Source organism: Melanerpes formicivorus, unplaced genomic scaffold, assembly GCF_026170545.1.
Source record: "Melanerpes formicivorus ecotype bairdi unplaced genomic scaffold, bMelFor1.0.p_v2 SCAF_29, whole genome shotgun sequence".
Taxonomy (NCBI): domain Eukaryota; kingdom Metazoa; phylum Chordata; class Aves; order Piciformes; family Picidae; genus Melanerpes; species Melanerpes formicivorus.
Genome location: NW_027142381.1, coordinates 5,767,141 through 5,781,771, shown reverse-complemented (window position 1 = coordinate 5,781,771; position 14,631 = coordinate 5,767,141). Strand labels below are relative to the sequence as shown.

The window sequence follows — 14,631 nt, the reverse complement described above, 5'->3', positions numbered from 1 at the left end:
GGTAAAATTATTTCTATTGACATTGAAGTCATCACTGTAACTGTACAGATGAGTAAGTTCCCTAGTGAGTCAGCCAGCACCCATGTGTCCATCTGCTCTATTGCTCCCAGCACTCTGTGGGCTGCCCAATATTTCACCATACTTTGGTCTCTTTTTTGGGGGGGTTTATCTGCATTTTTATATACAAAGACTTGACTTTTAAAAATGAAAACAAGTTCTGCTGAACAAGGGTCGAGAGTAATTGCTGGCACAGTACACACAGCACACAAGCTGGGTTCGTTTCAGTGGTGGCCAGTGACAGGACAAGGGGCAGCAGGTACAAGCTAGAATGCAGAAGGTTTCATTTGAAGGGGCTGCAGCACTGGAGCAGGCTGCCCACAGAGGTTGTGGAATCTCCTTCTCTAGAGACTTTCAAAACCCCTCTGGTCACATTTCTGTGCAACTTGCTGCAGGTGAACCCGTGTTAGCAGGGGATCTGGGCTAGGTGATGTTGGATGTCCCCTCCAACTCCTCCCATTCTATGACTCTGTGCTTACCTGTTGACAGCCAACTCCCTGCCTGCTCTACAAATAGCACTTCCACCACCTTTCTCACCAACTGGTATAAGTGACAATGTGCTGGAATGTCACAGGTAAGAAAGATTGGGCTGTGTTCCTTCATTCCCAAGGCTGCAAGAGTGAAGATGCAGCAGCACGGCTCCAAGGACCACACAGATACTCTGGGGAAAGAGGGAAGGAGAGGGAGGAGGAACTCGCTCCCCTCTGTGTCCAAGGCAGCAGCACAGCTACTTCCTGCCTGGAGCCCTGGTGCAGAATTGCTAATGACCTCACTGATTGCTCCCACCGCTATTTCTAATCATCTGCTCTGGGAGTTCAGAGATTAGCCATGTCCTGGAATTCCTGGGCGGAGGGATAGGCTGCAGGCTGCAGCAGGCTCACCGTAAAGGCTGGAAACAAGGTGGGGAAAGATCTCAGCAGCAAAGGATATTGCTGGAACGGGCAGCAGGGCTCAGCTCTCTCCCAGTTAAATTCTCAGCCTGGAGCTGTTCCAGCTGGTGACCAATCAATTCAGTGTTTTCCCTGATTGTCACTGCATCCAGGCAACACGGGGAAAGTGTCTTGGACTTTGGGATGGCCAGAATGTAAATGCTATTTTTAAAATCACCCAGCAGGGTAGGAAGCTACGCATGAGAGAGCTGCATGGGCGTTTGTTTTATCCCTCCAATCAAGAGACCTGCATTTGTTGACAGGATAAAGCCTCTTATGTGAAAAGAGGTAGAGCTTGGCTGGAGTGATTTGGCTGCACTGGAGGAGCACGTTTCTGCACTGGCATCACTGTGAAGGGGGCTCACACGTTGGTCATCAGCTTAATTATTCTCAACATGCCTCAATTGGGCTGTTGCATTTCTTCTCCAGACCCAATCCTGGGTCCAGCTGGGACATACAGAGAAAGTGCATGTACATATTTGGCTATAAGGGATTTTATTTACAAAAAGGAAACATTCTGGGGGGGGGGGGGATAAAAAAAAAATTAAAATAAAAGAAAAAGAAAGGGAAAAGGAAAAAGGAAAAAAAGGGAGAAGGAAAAAAGGGAGAAGAAAAAAGGGCGAAGAAAAAAGGGCGAAGAAAAAAGGGCGAAGAAAAAAGGGCGAAGAAAAAAGGGAAAAGAGAAAAAAGGGAAAAGAGAAAAAAGGGCAAAGAAAAAAGGGCAAAGAAAAAATAGGGCAAAGAAAAAAAGGGCAATGAAAAAATAGGGCAAAGAAAAAAAGGGCAAAGAAAAAAGGGCAAAGAAAAAAAGGGCAAAGAAAAAAGGGCAAAGAAAAAAGGGCAAAGAAAAAAGGGCAAAGAAAAAAAGGGCAAAGAAAAAAAGGGCAAAGGAAAAAGGGCAAAGAAAAAAGGGCAAAGAAAAAAAGGGCAAAGAAAAAAAGGGCAAAGAAAAAAGGGCAAAGAAAAAAAGGGCAAAGAAAAAAAGGGCAAAGAAAAAAAGGGCAAAGAAAAAAGGGCAAAGAAAAAAGGGAAAAGGAAAAAGAAAAAAAAAGGAAAAAAAGAAAAAAAAAGGAAAAAAAGAAAAAGAATAAAAGAATATCTTGAAATGCTAAGGCAGTATTTTTGTTACTTAAACACTCTCCAGACTGTCATTTTTATCCAAGTGCTACTGACAATCATCACCATCCAACAACATGATGTGATGATCTGGAGTTTTAACAGCTAGGGAAATCACAGAAGAGACCCCAAAGATCAACCTGTCCAACCTTCAGCCCAGCACTGAAGGGTCAACACAGGGCAAAGGTACTATGCCATTCTGCCAAAGTCACAAAGATGGTCCCAAGCAGCCTTGGGAGCAAAGCTCCTGAGCAACTTAGGGTGAATTTTTATTTAAACACAGGTAATAGCTCTTGAGACAGGAGGGATTAGCCAAGATTCCCTTCACCTTTTGCAGAGAGAGGAGAAGCCTCTCTGAAGTCAGCACTCCCCTCTTTGGCCAAAAGGAGAGAAACAAAGAGAGCCAAATATTTCATCCATTCCTCAGAAAATCACAGAATATACTAATAGCTTCCTGGGAAAACCCCATTGCACATAGAATCCACTTCTAAATGTCAAAATGCTACAAGAGCTCTTCACAAGCATGTACAGAAGGGTACTTCAGGGTAAGCAGCACTGCTCACCAGAGAACAACTTTGTTGCATCAATGATATTGGCAAACATGAAGACCCAGACAGCTTTTTCCTGCTTGCTCAGCAAGCTCTGCCCATCAGCCTCCAATCTCAGGTTGGTGTGGCAGGAAGGAAATCTTCCCAGTCCTTCCCAGAAGAGAAAGGCTCTGCCATGAATGCTGCTTGGAATGAATGGATGGCTGCCATTTAAATCTAGAGGGGTTGTTGGTCAGGGTTTTATTTCACCCACATCACACAACCCGGGAGTTATTTGTTTTGCTGTTGGTCTTCAGCACACAAGATCACAGAACTGTGGGAATGCTGCTTTTCCAGACTGCACATAAACTGTTTGTAACAGCAGATGGGATTCACCTCCAATCCCTATTGCCTGAAAGACTTCACTTGGGAAGGTGGCCAGAAAACCTGCACATCCACTCCTCAGTGCTGCTGCTTACTTAATTCTCATGACTACTTAACATCTTCAATAGAAACCTGGCTCATGTTGGTTTTTCTATTCTGTGTTTCTTTAGGACAGAGCACAACTGTGCTGGGATTCTCAAGGCTTCACAAAGCTTCATCAGTGTCAAAGAAGGTGTTTGACTGATTGTTTCATGAGCCAAGCCCCAGGAATTGTATTCTAGCCAGGTTCAGAGATGGAGAGGGCTGATCTTGGTCCCATTCAGCTCTGACTTTTTACCATAGCTGCCAGCCTGAGCACCAACCTGAGGGCTGAGGCAGCACTTGCCATGCAGTCTCTGTTCACTCTCTGTGGTCCAGGATGGTGTGTAACTGAAGTGAGGCAAAGTGCCCAGTCCAGGCTGGGATTGAGAGAGCAGTTGCTTAAGTAGAAAGATAACATCAACTACTCACACTAATGACGTACAAAGAAGTAAAAGACTTCTTGTTTCCAAATATAACTCTTGGTTTCCACAGTAAGGAAGAAACCATCAAGCATGAATGTGTTAATGTACAGCTGGCCACGAAGCAGCTTTGGGATCTCTCACAAGGCAGGTCCCCACAACATGCAGCTTGATCCACCAGTCGTCAGGATTAGCTGTTCCAGCTGTAGAGTGTCCACCACCTCCCTAATGAGAATGAATTGGCCCCATGACCACTTGACCCAAGGGCATACTTTATGTCCTCTCCAGCCTATGTGCATTTGTACATCTTTGGGCCACACTTAATTTGTGCTGGATCTTCTCCAGCCAGCAAAGAAGTCAAAGAAATGCAAGGCAAAAAGCAGGGGATAATATCATGGAGCAGAGCTTGAGAACAAAGAGGGTATGGAGGAAATACTGCCTAGCACAAAAAGAAGAGGAATGTAAATTCCTGTGAGGGGGGGGAAAAAAAAAAAAGGCAAGCAAGCCACAAATTCATAAACAAAAACCTAGTATTAGTCTGAGTTTAAACTGAACACAAAAGGGTAAAAAGCTTTTCTAGTCCAGCCCCTGCCAAACCACCAGTCACCCAGTCTCTTGCTGTAATTACTTGACAAACAGCAAATACTGCAAGAGCCTTTTTTCTTCTCCCTATGCTTTTGCATCTTTGCTACACAAAGAATGCAGTGCTCTGCAGAAACACCAACTTCTACCCGGTCTGAGGGAGCAGCTTTGTGCTTCTAGTAGTAAAAGCAGTCGGAATTACAGTTAATGACTCCTAGCTTATGTTCGGAAGTAATTTGTTTCCAATTTCTGTCTCTCAAGGCTGGAGCAGCCTTAATAGCAGGAATACTTCAGGGAAGGGTTTAGTTCCTTCTTTTTGAACAGCTGAGGCACTACACAGGAAAGATACTTTTATTAGTATTTACAGCACAAAGGTTGGAGCACTTCAAACTCCTCTCAATGCCAGCCTGTACGTCTGGACACAATGCAGGCTGCAGCGTCCATTAGGATGTTCCATCAGAGCCCTACAACTGAGCTGTGTCTTAAGCAAAGGAAGCTTCAAAAAACAATTCACAGCTTTGAGGCAAACATTCAGAATGGGCAGGCATATTTGTGTCTTGCTAATTTAGACTAAACAATACAAAGTCAGAGAGCATCACCCTAAAAATAGTTCCTACGTGCTCCAAAGCCTACTTTCCAAAGCTGCAGAGTGTTTCTGGGACCTGCTGCAAAGCCAAATACCTGTGAATAGGGCATGGAGACAAAGAAATCATTTGCTTCTAGTAGTAGTAGTATTCTAGTAGTAGTATTTTATGCAGGATAATTAAAAGGAATTATTTCCTCCAGCAGCTACTTGTACAACATGAAAGCTACATTAGGATTGCTCTGGTTAGTAGCTTCTCCATGGCGTTGAGATTCCTTCAGATGATATGAAACCAGATCTGAGGCTGGTCCCACAAGCACCAGTACAACCAACACCAATTTATTTGTGTCAGTGCTAGCAGGGAGCACTGCCTCTTCTCCTGAAGATGCTCACTGCCCTCACCCACAAGCTGGTCCCTGAAGATGCTCACTGCCCTCACCCACAAGCTGGTCCCTGAAGATGCTCACTGCCCTCACCCACAAGCTGGTCCCTGAAGATGCTCACTGCCCTCACCCACAAGCTGGTCCCTGAAGATGCCCACTGCCCTCACCCACAAGCTGGTCCCTGAAGATGCTCACTGCCCTCACCCACAAGCTGGTCCCTGAAGATGCTCACTGCCTTCACCCACAAGCTGGTCCCTGAAGATGCTCACTGCCTTCACCCACAAGCTGGTCCCTGAAGATGCTCACTGCCCTCACCCACAAGCTGGTCCCTGAAGATGCCCACTGCCCTCACCCACAAGCTGGTCCCTGAAGATGCTCACTGCCCTCACCCACAAGCTGGTCCCTGAAGATGCTCACTGCCTTCACCCACAAGCTGGTCCCTGAAGATGCCCACTGTTCTCACCCACAAGCTGGTCCCTGAAGATGCTCCTGCCCTCACCCACAAGCTGGTCCCTGAAGATGCTCACTGCCCTCACCCACAAGCTGGTCCCTGAAGATGCCCACTGTTCTCACCCACAAGCTGGTCCCTGAAGATGCTCCTGCCCTCACCCACAAGCTGGTCCCTGAAGATGCTCACTGCCCTCACCCACAAGCTGGTCCCTGAAGATGCTCACTGCCCTCACCCACAAGCTGCTCCCTGAAGATGCTCACTGCCTTCACCCACAAGCTGGTCCCTGAAGATGCCCACTGCCCTCACCCACAAGCTGCTGTTCCGACACTCTCACAGTCAGGGAGATGCTATAAAGCAATAGCTTTAATGCACAGGTCAAGGATATATGAAATATAACAATCTTCAGAGCTAGAGCTGCCATTTCCCTTTATCAGTTCTGGAACATTCCCCATTCCTCTACTTAAGACAACCACACAGACAGAGAGGTGCTGGCTCTTCAACAAGTGGGTCAAATGGGTCCTGTTAGACCAAACACAGCTAATAAAAAGAACAACTGTGATCGTGCAGTGGAGAGGAGAGCTGGTCTCAGATGCTCTTTTCCTCTGTGTCAAAGGTTGGATGGGTAGTGGTTGGAAAATAAACATGAGAACAGCTCTTTTAAGCAAACCATATTCATTAACATGGTAACAATTGCCTTCCTTCTCTGGAGAGGGTGTATGTGGCAGAAACAATAACCCTGAGTTCTAATGATCATGGGTTAAGTGCCTCTTGATGTTCTGTGTTTTCACAATACATCTGTGGATAGCAATAGGCTCAATCTAGAGAGGTTTGGCCCCTTGACAAATGGTCTCTGCAGAGAGCAAACAGAACCGGGGCACTTAAATAACACCACAGTCACTAATGATATGGTTATGGAAGGTGATAATGCAACAAGAATGACTCTCAGCATCTTCCAGGAGTTAAGGACTCATGGGAAGAGAGACTACTAGAAAAGAGGCACCCAATTGCTGCTTCACACTCTTGCCATGATGTGTAACCTTTTTTAAATAGATGAGGACAAAACCAACACCAACCCACAAGACAACAAAAGAAAAAGCTATTTTAACATAAATAACTTACTCTCAGGAGGCTTTGTGGTTTAAAGGACTTGGGGTAATTCAGTTCCAGAGTCACAAAAGCAGTTCTCCAGTCTCATCACCCTACATTATAAGCCATGATGTCAACAAATCCAGAGAGGCAGAAGGAACAGCCTGTGTATGACTGGCAAAAGGGCTCATGTGGCAGTGCACAACCCTTACAGGACACCAGGCACTAGATTAAGGTTGCTAGGTTGCCTTTTTAAAGCCAAAGACCTTCCTCAGGGAAGCTTTGCACAGTGTCACTGAGCCCAAAGCCACATTGCACTACAATTCCTTTTGCTACCAAGGGTTGTTTTTTCCAGCACCCTCCCTGCATAGTTACTCCAAAAATGATGGCCAAAAAGCCACATCACATCCAGCTAGGCACTGAAATATGACAACCAAAAGCATATGATTGATCATGCCACAGTTGACACAATGCCACTTCCATATTCTTTTCTCTTAGTCATGAATGGAACTTCCACTTGGTTTTCTTTCTGCTGGTTGTGTTTCCACGTTCTAAATCATTTCTCTGCAGCCTCCATCTCTTTTTGGTATCAGATCACTGTTTAAACAGGGATCTTAGCAATGACACAGCAGCAGAGAGAAACACCAAGGCTTTCATCTTTCCCCTCAGTTACTGTAAACTTAGGCCATTTCTTTTTTACATAAAAACAAACAGAACCCTCCAGGCCACCACTACTAATTTGTGTGGCACTTCTCCCAGCTCCCCCCCCTGCAGTGTCCCTTTCTCTTGTTGTATGGAATTGTCTCCTGGGGGACAGGCTGGAGTTCAAAGCCAGGAACGTTCCCACTGTAGTCAACGCAAAGGATATATGCCAGGAGCAGGATGTAAATTTCTATCTATAGTATAAGCCTTGTATGGATTAAAGCATTTAAAGAGTGGAGCCTTGTCCTTTGGTCCCTGCCTTATCCCCAGATACTTTCTGAGGTCATTAATCCAGCTTTCCTCAGGAAATCTAGGGCACGGGTAGTAGTTGCTACTGAGAGTATCAGTTATTCTAATCCATTTTGCTCACACTGTTTAATGAAAGCTGGTATCTTCCTAATTTAAAGCAGGCAGGAATCTCCTCCTTCCTCACCAGCTCTCATCAGGAGCTGCCACCAGACCTCAAAGGCAGCACATTTTGCCACTGCAGAAAAGTAGTCAGGTGGCCAAGGAGCAAGTCTTTTATTCTTTCTTTCCACTGTGTAGTGGAGCTGAAAGAGTTCTCATCCAAAGCTATCTGTGGTTCTAGGCTTCATGTTGAGAAAGAACATGAGCCATCACACTGGAATTTGCAGAGATGATGCCTCACAGGCAGAGGTATTCTCAATGGAAAAGAAGCCACGCACATCATCAATGCTCTGCTCAGTAGAGCTCATTACCTCATTCCCACCACTGCAGAGGCTAAGGCAGGAAGGAGGGTGATGTTCTTTACTCCAATTCCAGCTCTTTGTACTCAAGAATGATAAAAACTCCCTGTGGAGCCTGGTATCAGCCTTATCGTAAGAGTGCAAGGGTCTGGGAAAAGCTGGTTCAAGAAATCAGTGAACGCACTGCCAAGAGCGCAATGGCAATGGGGATCTGAGCAACAATGTCCAAGAGAGAATGCCTCTAAATGAAGCAGTGAGCGTAGAGAGACAAGGCTGCCACCAGAAGTCCATACTGGCTTCGTCCTTTGGTTCATCTGACTTGACTTCCTGCCCTGAGATCTCACACTGGGTGCCAAGGCTCCCTCACCACATCAGTCTGAACTTCTGAGGCTCCCCTGGATTATGCTGTGTTTGTCTGTGCTTTACCTGCTCATTGGCAAAAACTGCTGAGAACTCAATTCTGCTGCTTGAAGCCAGCCATGCACAGAACAGGAGCCTCACCAGAGCAGGAACCAAAACCACAAAGCTTGTTCTGAAACGTCATCCGGACAATCACGTAGCAACAACACTCCAGCAGCCATGCACAAAGCAAAGGCTTCCACTGTCCTCTGAAGCCTGGACAGACTTTCCCCCAGAGACTAATACTAAAAGGGAAAACAAATAGACCCAGATTGCCTTGCATACCTCCTGGGTGGCCTGCTATCTGATACACAGCTAGCTCCACTGCTTGGGTTCAGCTCAGGAAAATGAAACTCCTTCTCTATTCTATCATGGATGGAATATTTATCACTCTTGGTGCCAGTCTGGTACCTTCAGAATCAGGCCAGGCCTCTGTATTGGCAAAGCCACATAATAATCTCTGAAAGCAATTCATTTAGTCCAACTTCAGTGTAATCAGAGGAAGAAAACTATAGGTTGGCTCTAAGAGAACACTTCTATGAGTGCACTCAGAACGTTTTAAGAAGTGGAAGCTCACCATATGTGCCACTTGAAACCCCAAAGGGCACCACTGTCAGGAGGAAGTGTTACTCTAGAGATGGCTTTTGCTGGCTTAACAGAAGCTACACTTGGAGAGGTCATATTCCACGAATCATTCTCTGAGGACTGGATGGGAATATTCCTCTCAACTTCAAATTCAAGGCCAGGAGAATTTTAGTAGAAGAGATAGAAAATCCATGAACACAGCACAGAGCACACAGCTCCAGGGGACAGCACTGCAGCCACTTAAGCAGCATCACAGAACTGGAGGCTAAATGCAAACCCTGGCTTTACTCTTTCTCAAGCATGTCGACAGTCAAGAGCCTTCTCTGTTACTTTTCCCTCTCTGAAATTGGTGCAGGCAGTGCTAAGAAAAGATTCAAACTTTTATAGTTCACTTTACTTAAAGGGAAAGCTACTGTCTCTGTTCTTCCAAACCCCTGCACCCTGCAGCTAATGCTTCACAAAGAGCTGGTTGTGAAGAAACAAAAAAACCAACACCACAAAAAAAACCCTCATTATTTACTTCAAAGATGGACTCTGCTTTTATTAAAGACTTGCTGCAGGGTGCATATCACACAGTGGTAACTGCTTTTTGCCTTCTGCTCTGAGCAACAAACAATATTGTTCTTAAGAAAGGAAAATCTCAACGTGGTATCAAACCAAGACTGTTCTGCACCCCCAGCATGTATCTATATGTCTATAACCAAGCTGCAGAAGGCAATCACAAGCAGAACCAAAGGCCTGACAACTGCATTCAAACACCAGCCAGAGCTTGATAAGCACAAGAATGCCAATGCAAGAACTGGACAAACCATTGTGCCTGTGGAAAAAAATCACTGCAGAGAAAGGAGACATTTCTCAAGCAGTCAAAACCTGCTTTGTAAAATCCTATTAAACTGCAGCAGGTTAGAAAGAGAGGGCCCCCAAGCTGCAGCCTTCATTTGGTTGAAGCCAAAGAGGCAAAGAAATATCCCTTTGGTTCTATAGAAATGACCAATGGAAATATTCTCACAACAGCATATCCCCCACAGAAGCCCACAGAAAAATAACTACATTAGAATGGCATTTCAAGAACTGATGCCAAAATGAAGCTGCTGCACACAGCCACTCTTTGACATCTGGTGCAGTAGATGTTTGGTGCTTTGCACAGAAATTATTCATAGTAATGTAATACTGGGGACTGCAGGGTCAAAGAAAACTGATGCAGTAAATACTCTGTGCTTTGGACACACATCACTTACAATAATTTAATACTGGGGGCTGCAGTGTTAAAGAAATCTGAAGGGAGCAGCTGGGAAACAGCCAGGAGAGGCCAACACACAAAAAGTCAGCAGCCTGAAATACACATCTTCAAATGAAGTGATGTTGCTTACTGCACACCTGTAGGAAACTGATGGATTCATAACTCTCCAGAGAAAAGTAAAAATGCATCCATTTCCTTGACTGCTAACCTCCAGCACCCAATCCCTTACCTGCTAACCTCCAGCACCCAATCCCTTACCTGCTAACCTCCAGCACCCAATCCCTTACCTGCTAACCTCCAGCACCCAATCCCTTACCTGCTAACCTCCAGCACCCAATCCCTTACCTGCTAACCTCCAGCACCCAATCCCTTACCTGCTAACCTCCAGCACCCAATCCCTTACCTGCTAACCTCCAGCACCCATTCCCTTACCTGCTAACCTCCAGCACTCATTCCCTTACCTGCTAACCTCCAGCACCCATTCCCTTACCTGCTAACCTCCAGCACCCATTCCCTTACCTGCTAACCTCCAGCACCCATTCCCTTACCTGCTAACCTCCAGCACCCATTCCCTTACCTGCTAACCTCCAGCACCCATTCCCTTACCTGCTAACCTTCAGCACCCATTCCCTTACCTGCTAACCTCCAGCATCCATTACCTTACCTGGTAACCTCCAGCACCCAATCCCTTACCTGGTAACCTTCAGCACCCATTCCCTTACCTGCTAACCTCAGCACCCATTCCCTTACCTGGTATCCTTCAGTCTTCTTTTGGCACCATTTCAACAGAGCATTCCTCTTCGAACCACCATACTCCCGAGCCAGGGCTGCCAGTGGGTCCTTTCTCTCCACACTAATTCAGAGAAGGATATGAGAGAAGCTAAAAATCTGCCTGAATTCTCTTTTACTTATATTTTTATCTGTGTATAAATAACATCTGTATGACAAAGCAGGATGGCAGCCCAGAACCTCAGTGTAAGCCAAACGATCACAGCTGCCAGAGCTTGCATTCTGTATTTGCTAGGAAAACCAGGATTTGGGGTACAGAACTGACTAAAGAATCTGTAACTGCAAATCCACACCCAGATGAGCTGATGCAGAACAAGTTCTTGAATAAAATGAAAAATCTGAAAGCTGGACTGGAGCCAAGGCCTCAAGGACAATTCATAGAATGGCTTAGGTGGGAAGGGACCTCAGAGATCATCTACTCCCACTTCCCTGCCATGGGCAGGGATGCCTCTCAAGTAGACTCAGCTGCTCAAGGCCTCATCCAGCCTGGCCTTGAACATCCCCAGGGAGGAGGCAACCACAAGCTCCCTGGACAGCCTATTTCAGAGCCTCACCACCCTCATACTGAAGAACTTCTTCCTACAATCCAGTCTAAACCTGCTTTCCCCCAGCTTCAAACTATTCCCCCTGCCCTACTGCTAGACACCCTTCTGAAAAGTCCTGTACCTGCTTTGTCACCAGCTTACAGCTTCTGCTGTTGGAAATAATGGTGGAGATGAGGAAAGTGCCCAGTTTTCTCTTAGACCTCAAAGCTCCTAGTTTTTAACATACAAAGCTACAATAAGCTAATGAGGGTTGACCACTCATGCACATGATGGAATTCTTGTATCCAATTTAGTGGCTCCTGAAAGCTTTTTATCCTCCTTTTGTCATGATTGCTCATCTTACAGATAACTGTGGTTACTATAATCTGAATTTTGATAGCTGGCACAGCCTAGTAATTCTGAACTGGACAGACCCAGCCAGCAGGGAGACACAGGGCTAACAGCTCAGAAGCCTCATCCTGGTGCCAGGTAACGCTGACAATCTTTCCAGGGCATTGTTTTTCAGAGGAAATTGAGTTGGTACCTGAGTTTGCTTTGGGGTTTCAAGCTGCTGGGGGTAGAGGTAAGCATTCTGCTGCTGAAGGCCATGGGGGGTTTGCTGAGGGATTCCAGGGAGGGGCTTTTACGGAGGTAATGGTCTGGTTTCAGCTCTTCATTCCTCCCCTTCAGAAGGTCTGTGAGAAATGAAAAGGGGGGAAAAAAAAGAAGAAAAAAAGTAAAAGCTGTCAGCTTGCAGTCTGAGGAGCTTGATTAATCACTGTCCTGCCACCCAGCACAAAATATGTAGTCTGTTGTTTTGATTCTAAACAAATGTACTCATTTGTTCATTAAACACACATGGGGCTAGGAAACCTTGAGCAGATTAGAGGTGATCATAACAAGGAATGGCTTTGATGATTTCAACAGTACAGCCTGCCTGGTTTCCTGTGATTGATACTCCTGCTAGGGGGTAGGGGCCTCAGGTGAATGAGGGGAAATACCAAAACCTACAGCCTTAAAGGTTCAAAAGCTGGTCGCCAGATATCCTCACCAGATGACTGAGAAGCTCTAGCACAATAATTTCTTTGCTGCCATTAGCAGACTTGGAACTCAAAAGTCTCTTGGTCTCCTGGACACAGCCTAGCTCAAGGCAGCAGTAAAAGGCAGTTATTGGCACACAGAATCAATAAGGTTGGAAAAGACCTCAAAGACCAAAGGGATGCTTAGCATCCCTTCTGACAGAAAATTGGGAAGTCTCAATATATTCATAGCAGAAGTGAATTTTACTGACATATGTTATGTGGTTTATATTGATATTTATTTCCATAACATCCATGTAATGATAGACATTTGCATTTGTGTGCATAGAGATGTAAAACCAAATCAGCAAAACAAGTAGTCATGAAGTCCAGCATTGATAGGTTTCTTGAAGAAAAGACAAAGAGATCATACAAATCAAATTATCTCCTCATGTCTATCAACCATGAGGTGGAGCCAGGTATGACACAGACAATGTTGGCTGCTTTGTTTTTGTAGACAAGCTATCAATAAGGCAGAGGCTGTGGCCAGCCCATTATGAACTCTTATCAGAAATCCACTGAACATGGAACAACTTTTTCTCCTCCTTTTCATTTGCCTCCCAGTGTTAATTATCAGTTAATGCCGTATCAGCTAGAGGGTGTGAGTTCCTCCCTATCTCAGCTTCAGCAAAGGCTAGTACCACTGAATCAGTCCTAACTTTCTTTTCAAGAGTACCTGGGGGGTTGGGTACCAGCAGTTGCCAAATAAAAACCTCCTTCCAGCAGGAGTGAAGCTGCTCTTGTTTTGCCTCCTGAACTTTGCAAGATGAAAGCAGCATTTGTAGCTGCCAAGAGTTGCAGGCATTCCTGCACCTTCTTTACACAGCATAAAGGGCTGCTACATTCCTATCTGTTAAGAAGTCCAGGTAGAGAAGCACAGAATGCAGTCCCAGCAGACAGCCTCTTTTGCAGCAACTTGGCTGTTGGCAGAGCTTTGCTGCACTGGACTGCATGCACCCTGCTCAGTCAGGGTCACCTCTCCTTCCACTCACCCGCTCCTGCTCTGTGTGCACCGTGAATCCAGAACAAAAAAGAAACAGCACAGGGTTTAGAAGTCTTTTTGTTGGTGTTCCTCTACATATTCCAAATGTGTATGACTCTTCTAGCTCCTCATTATGCTGGGGAATTGCTACACCCATCAGACAGGCAACCACTGAATGATTCTTGGGACTATTTTAAACTATTCTGCTTTAGAGAAACAGAATTCCTGCACAGGGCACATCAATAAACAAAGTCTGAACATCCTAGAGAAGAATGTAGGTTTTTCACCAGATTATAATCATAGCCAAATTAAAAAAGTGTGCTGTTAAATTATCATTAAAATAAAGGCATGGCCTAATCAGGAAATGCTGTGCTAATCATTCAGGATGTGCCCATGCATGGTACGGTAAAAGCACGGAGAAGGAAAGCTTCCTGCCAGCTCTAAAGGTTATTGGAAGCATCTAGCTAGAAAGAAAAGAGGGAGAAGATGAGGGCAAATTAGGAGTCATTTGGAAGGAGAAACAGGATAATAATTGTATGAAAAGTATGCAAGGTGATTAAGGCAAATCACATCCTGTCAGCACTGTGCACAGAAAGCTGGTGGTTACCAGCCTGAATTATGCCTGCAGTGGTGCAAGGTGAGAGCATCCAGTTTTCAATACTCCTGAGCCTCACTTGCTTCAGTAATATACTTCCTTTGATTATTTCTGGCTGCTAGGAACTCCAGGACAGATCCAGTAAACCCCTGACTCTAAATAAAAAGATTGTAGCCCAAGATCAGCTCCTCTCTGAGAAGTAATCCATACTGCTCTCCAACAACATAAAATTTGGGTCATATTAAGGACATTACAGAACCCTGCTGTGACACTGGTCAGCTGGAATCAGCCAGAAGATTATTATTGTGGAGACTACTTCACTCTGAATTTCCTTGGGGATATTTTTTAATTCAATGCTGTTTGCATAGGGCTTGGACCAACTGTCTTCCAGGATTATTTAGATTGGAACCAGAGCTATTCCAACTTTCTAG

General features: G+C 45.3%; 1 protein-coding gene across 2 annotated transcripts in view; it reads right to left on the bottom strand.

The window, feature by feature from the left end:
• Positions 1 to 14,631, bottom strand: part of SPECC1 (sperm antigen with calponin homology and coiled-coil domains 1) — a 110,587-nt gene that overhangs the window by 13,053 nt on the left and 82,903 nt on the right. For both annotated transcript variants that reach the window (XM_068154686.1, XM_068154687.1), the window contains 2 exons: positions 12,089 to 12,239; positions 10,982 to 11,084 (listed from right to left, as the gene is read on the bottom strand). In XM_068154686.1, coding sequence (XP_068010787.1) covers positions 10,982 to 11,084; positions 12,089 to 12,239 — 254 coding nt within the window. The remainder of the gene's footprint in view (positions 1 to 10,981; positions 11,085 to 12,088; positions 12,240 to 14,631) is intronic.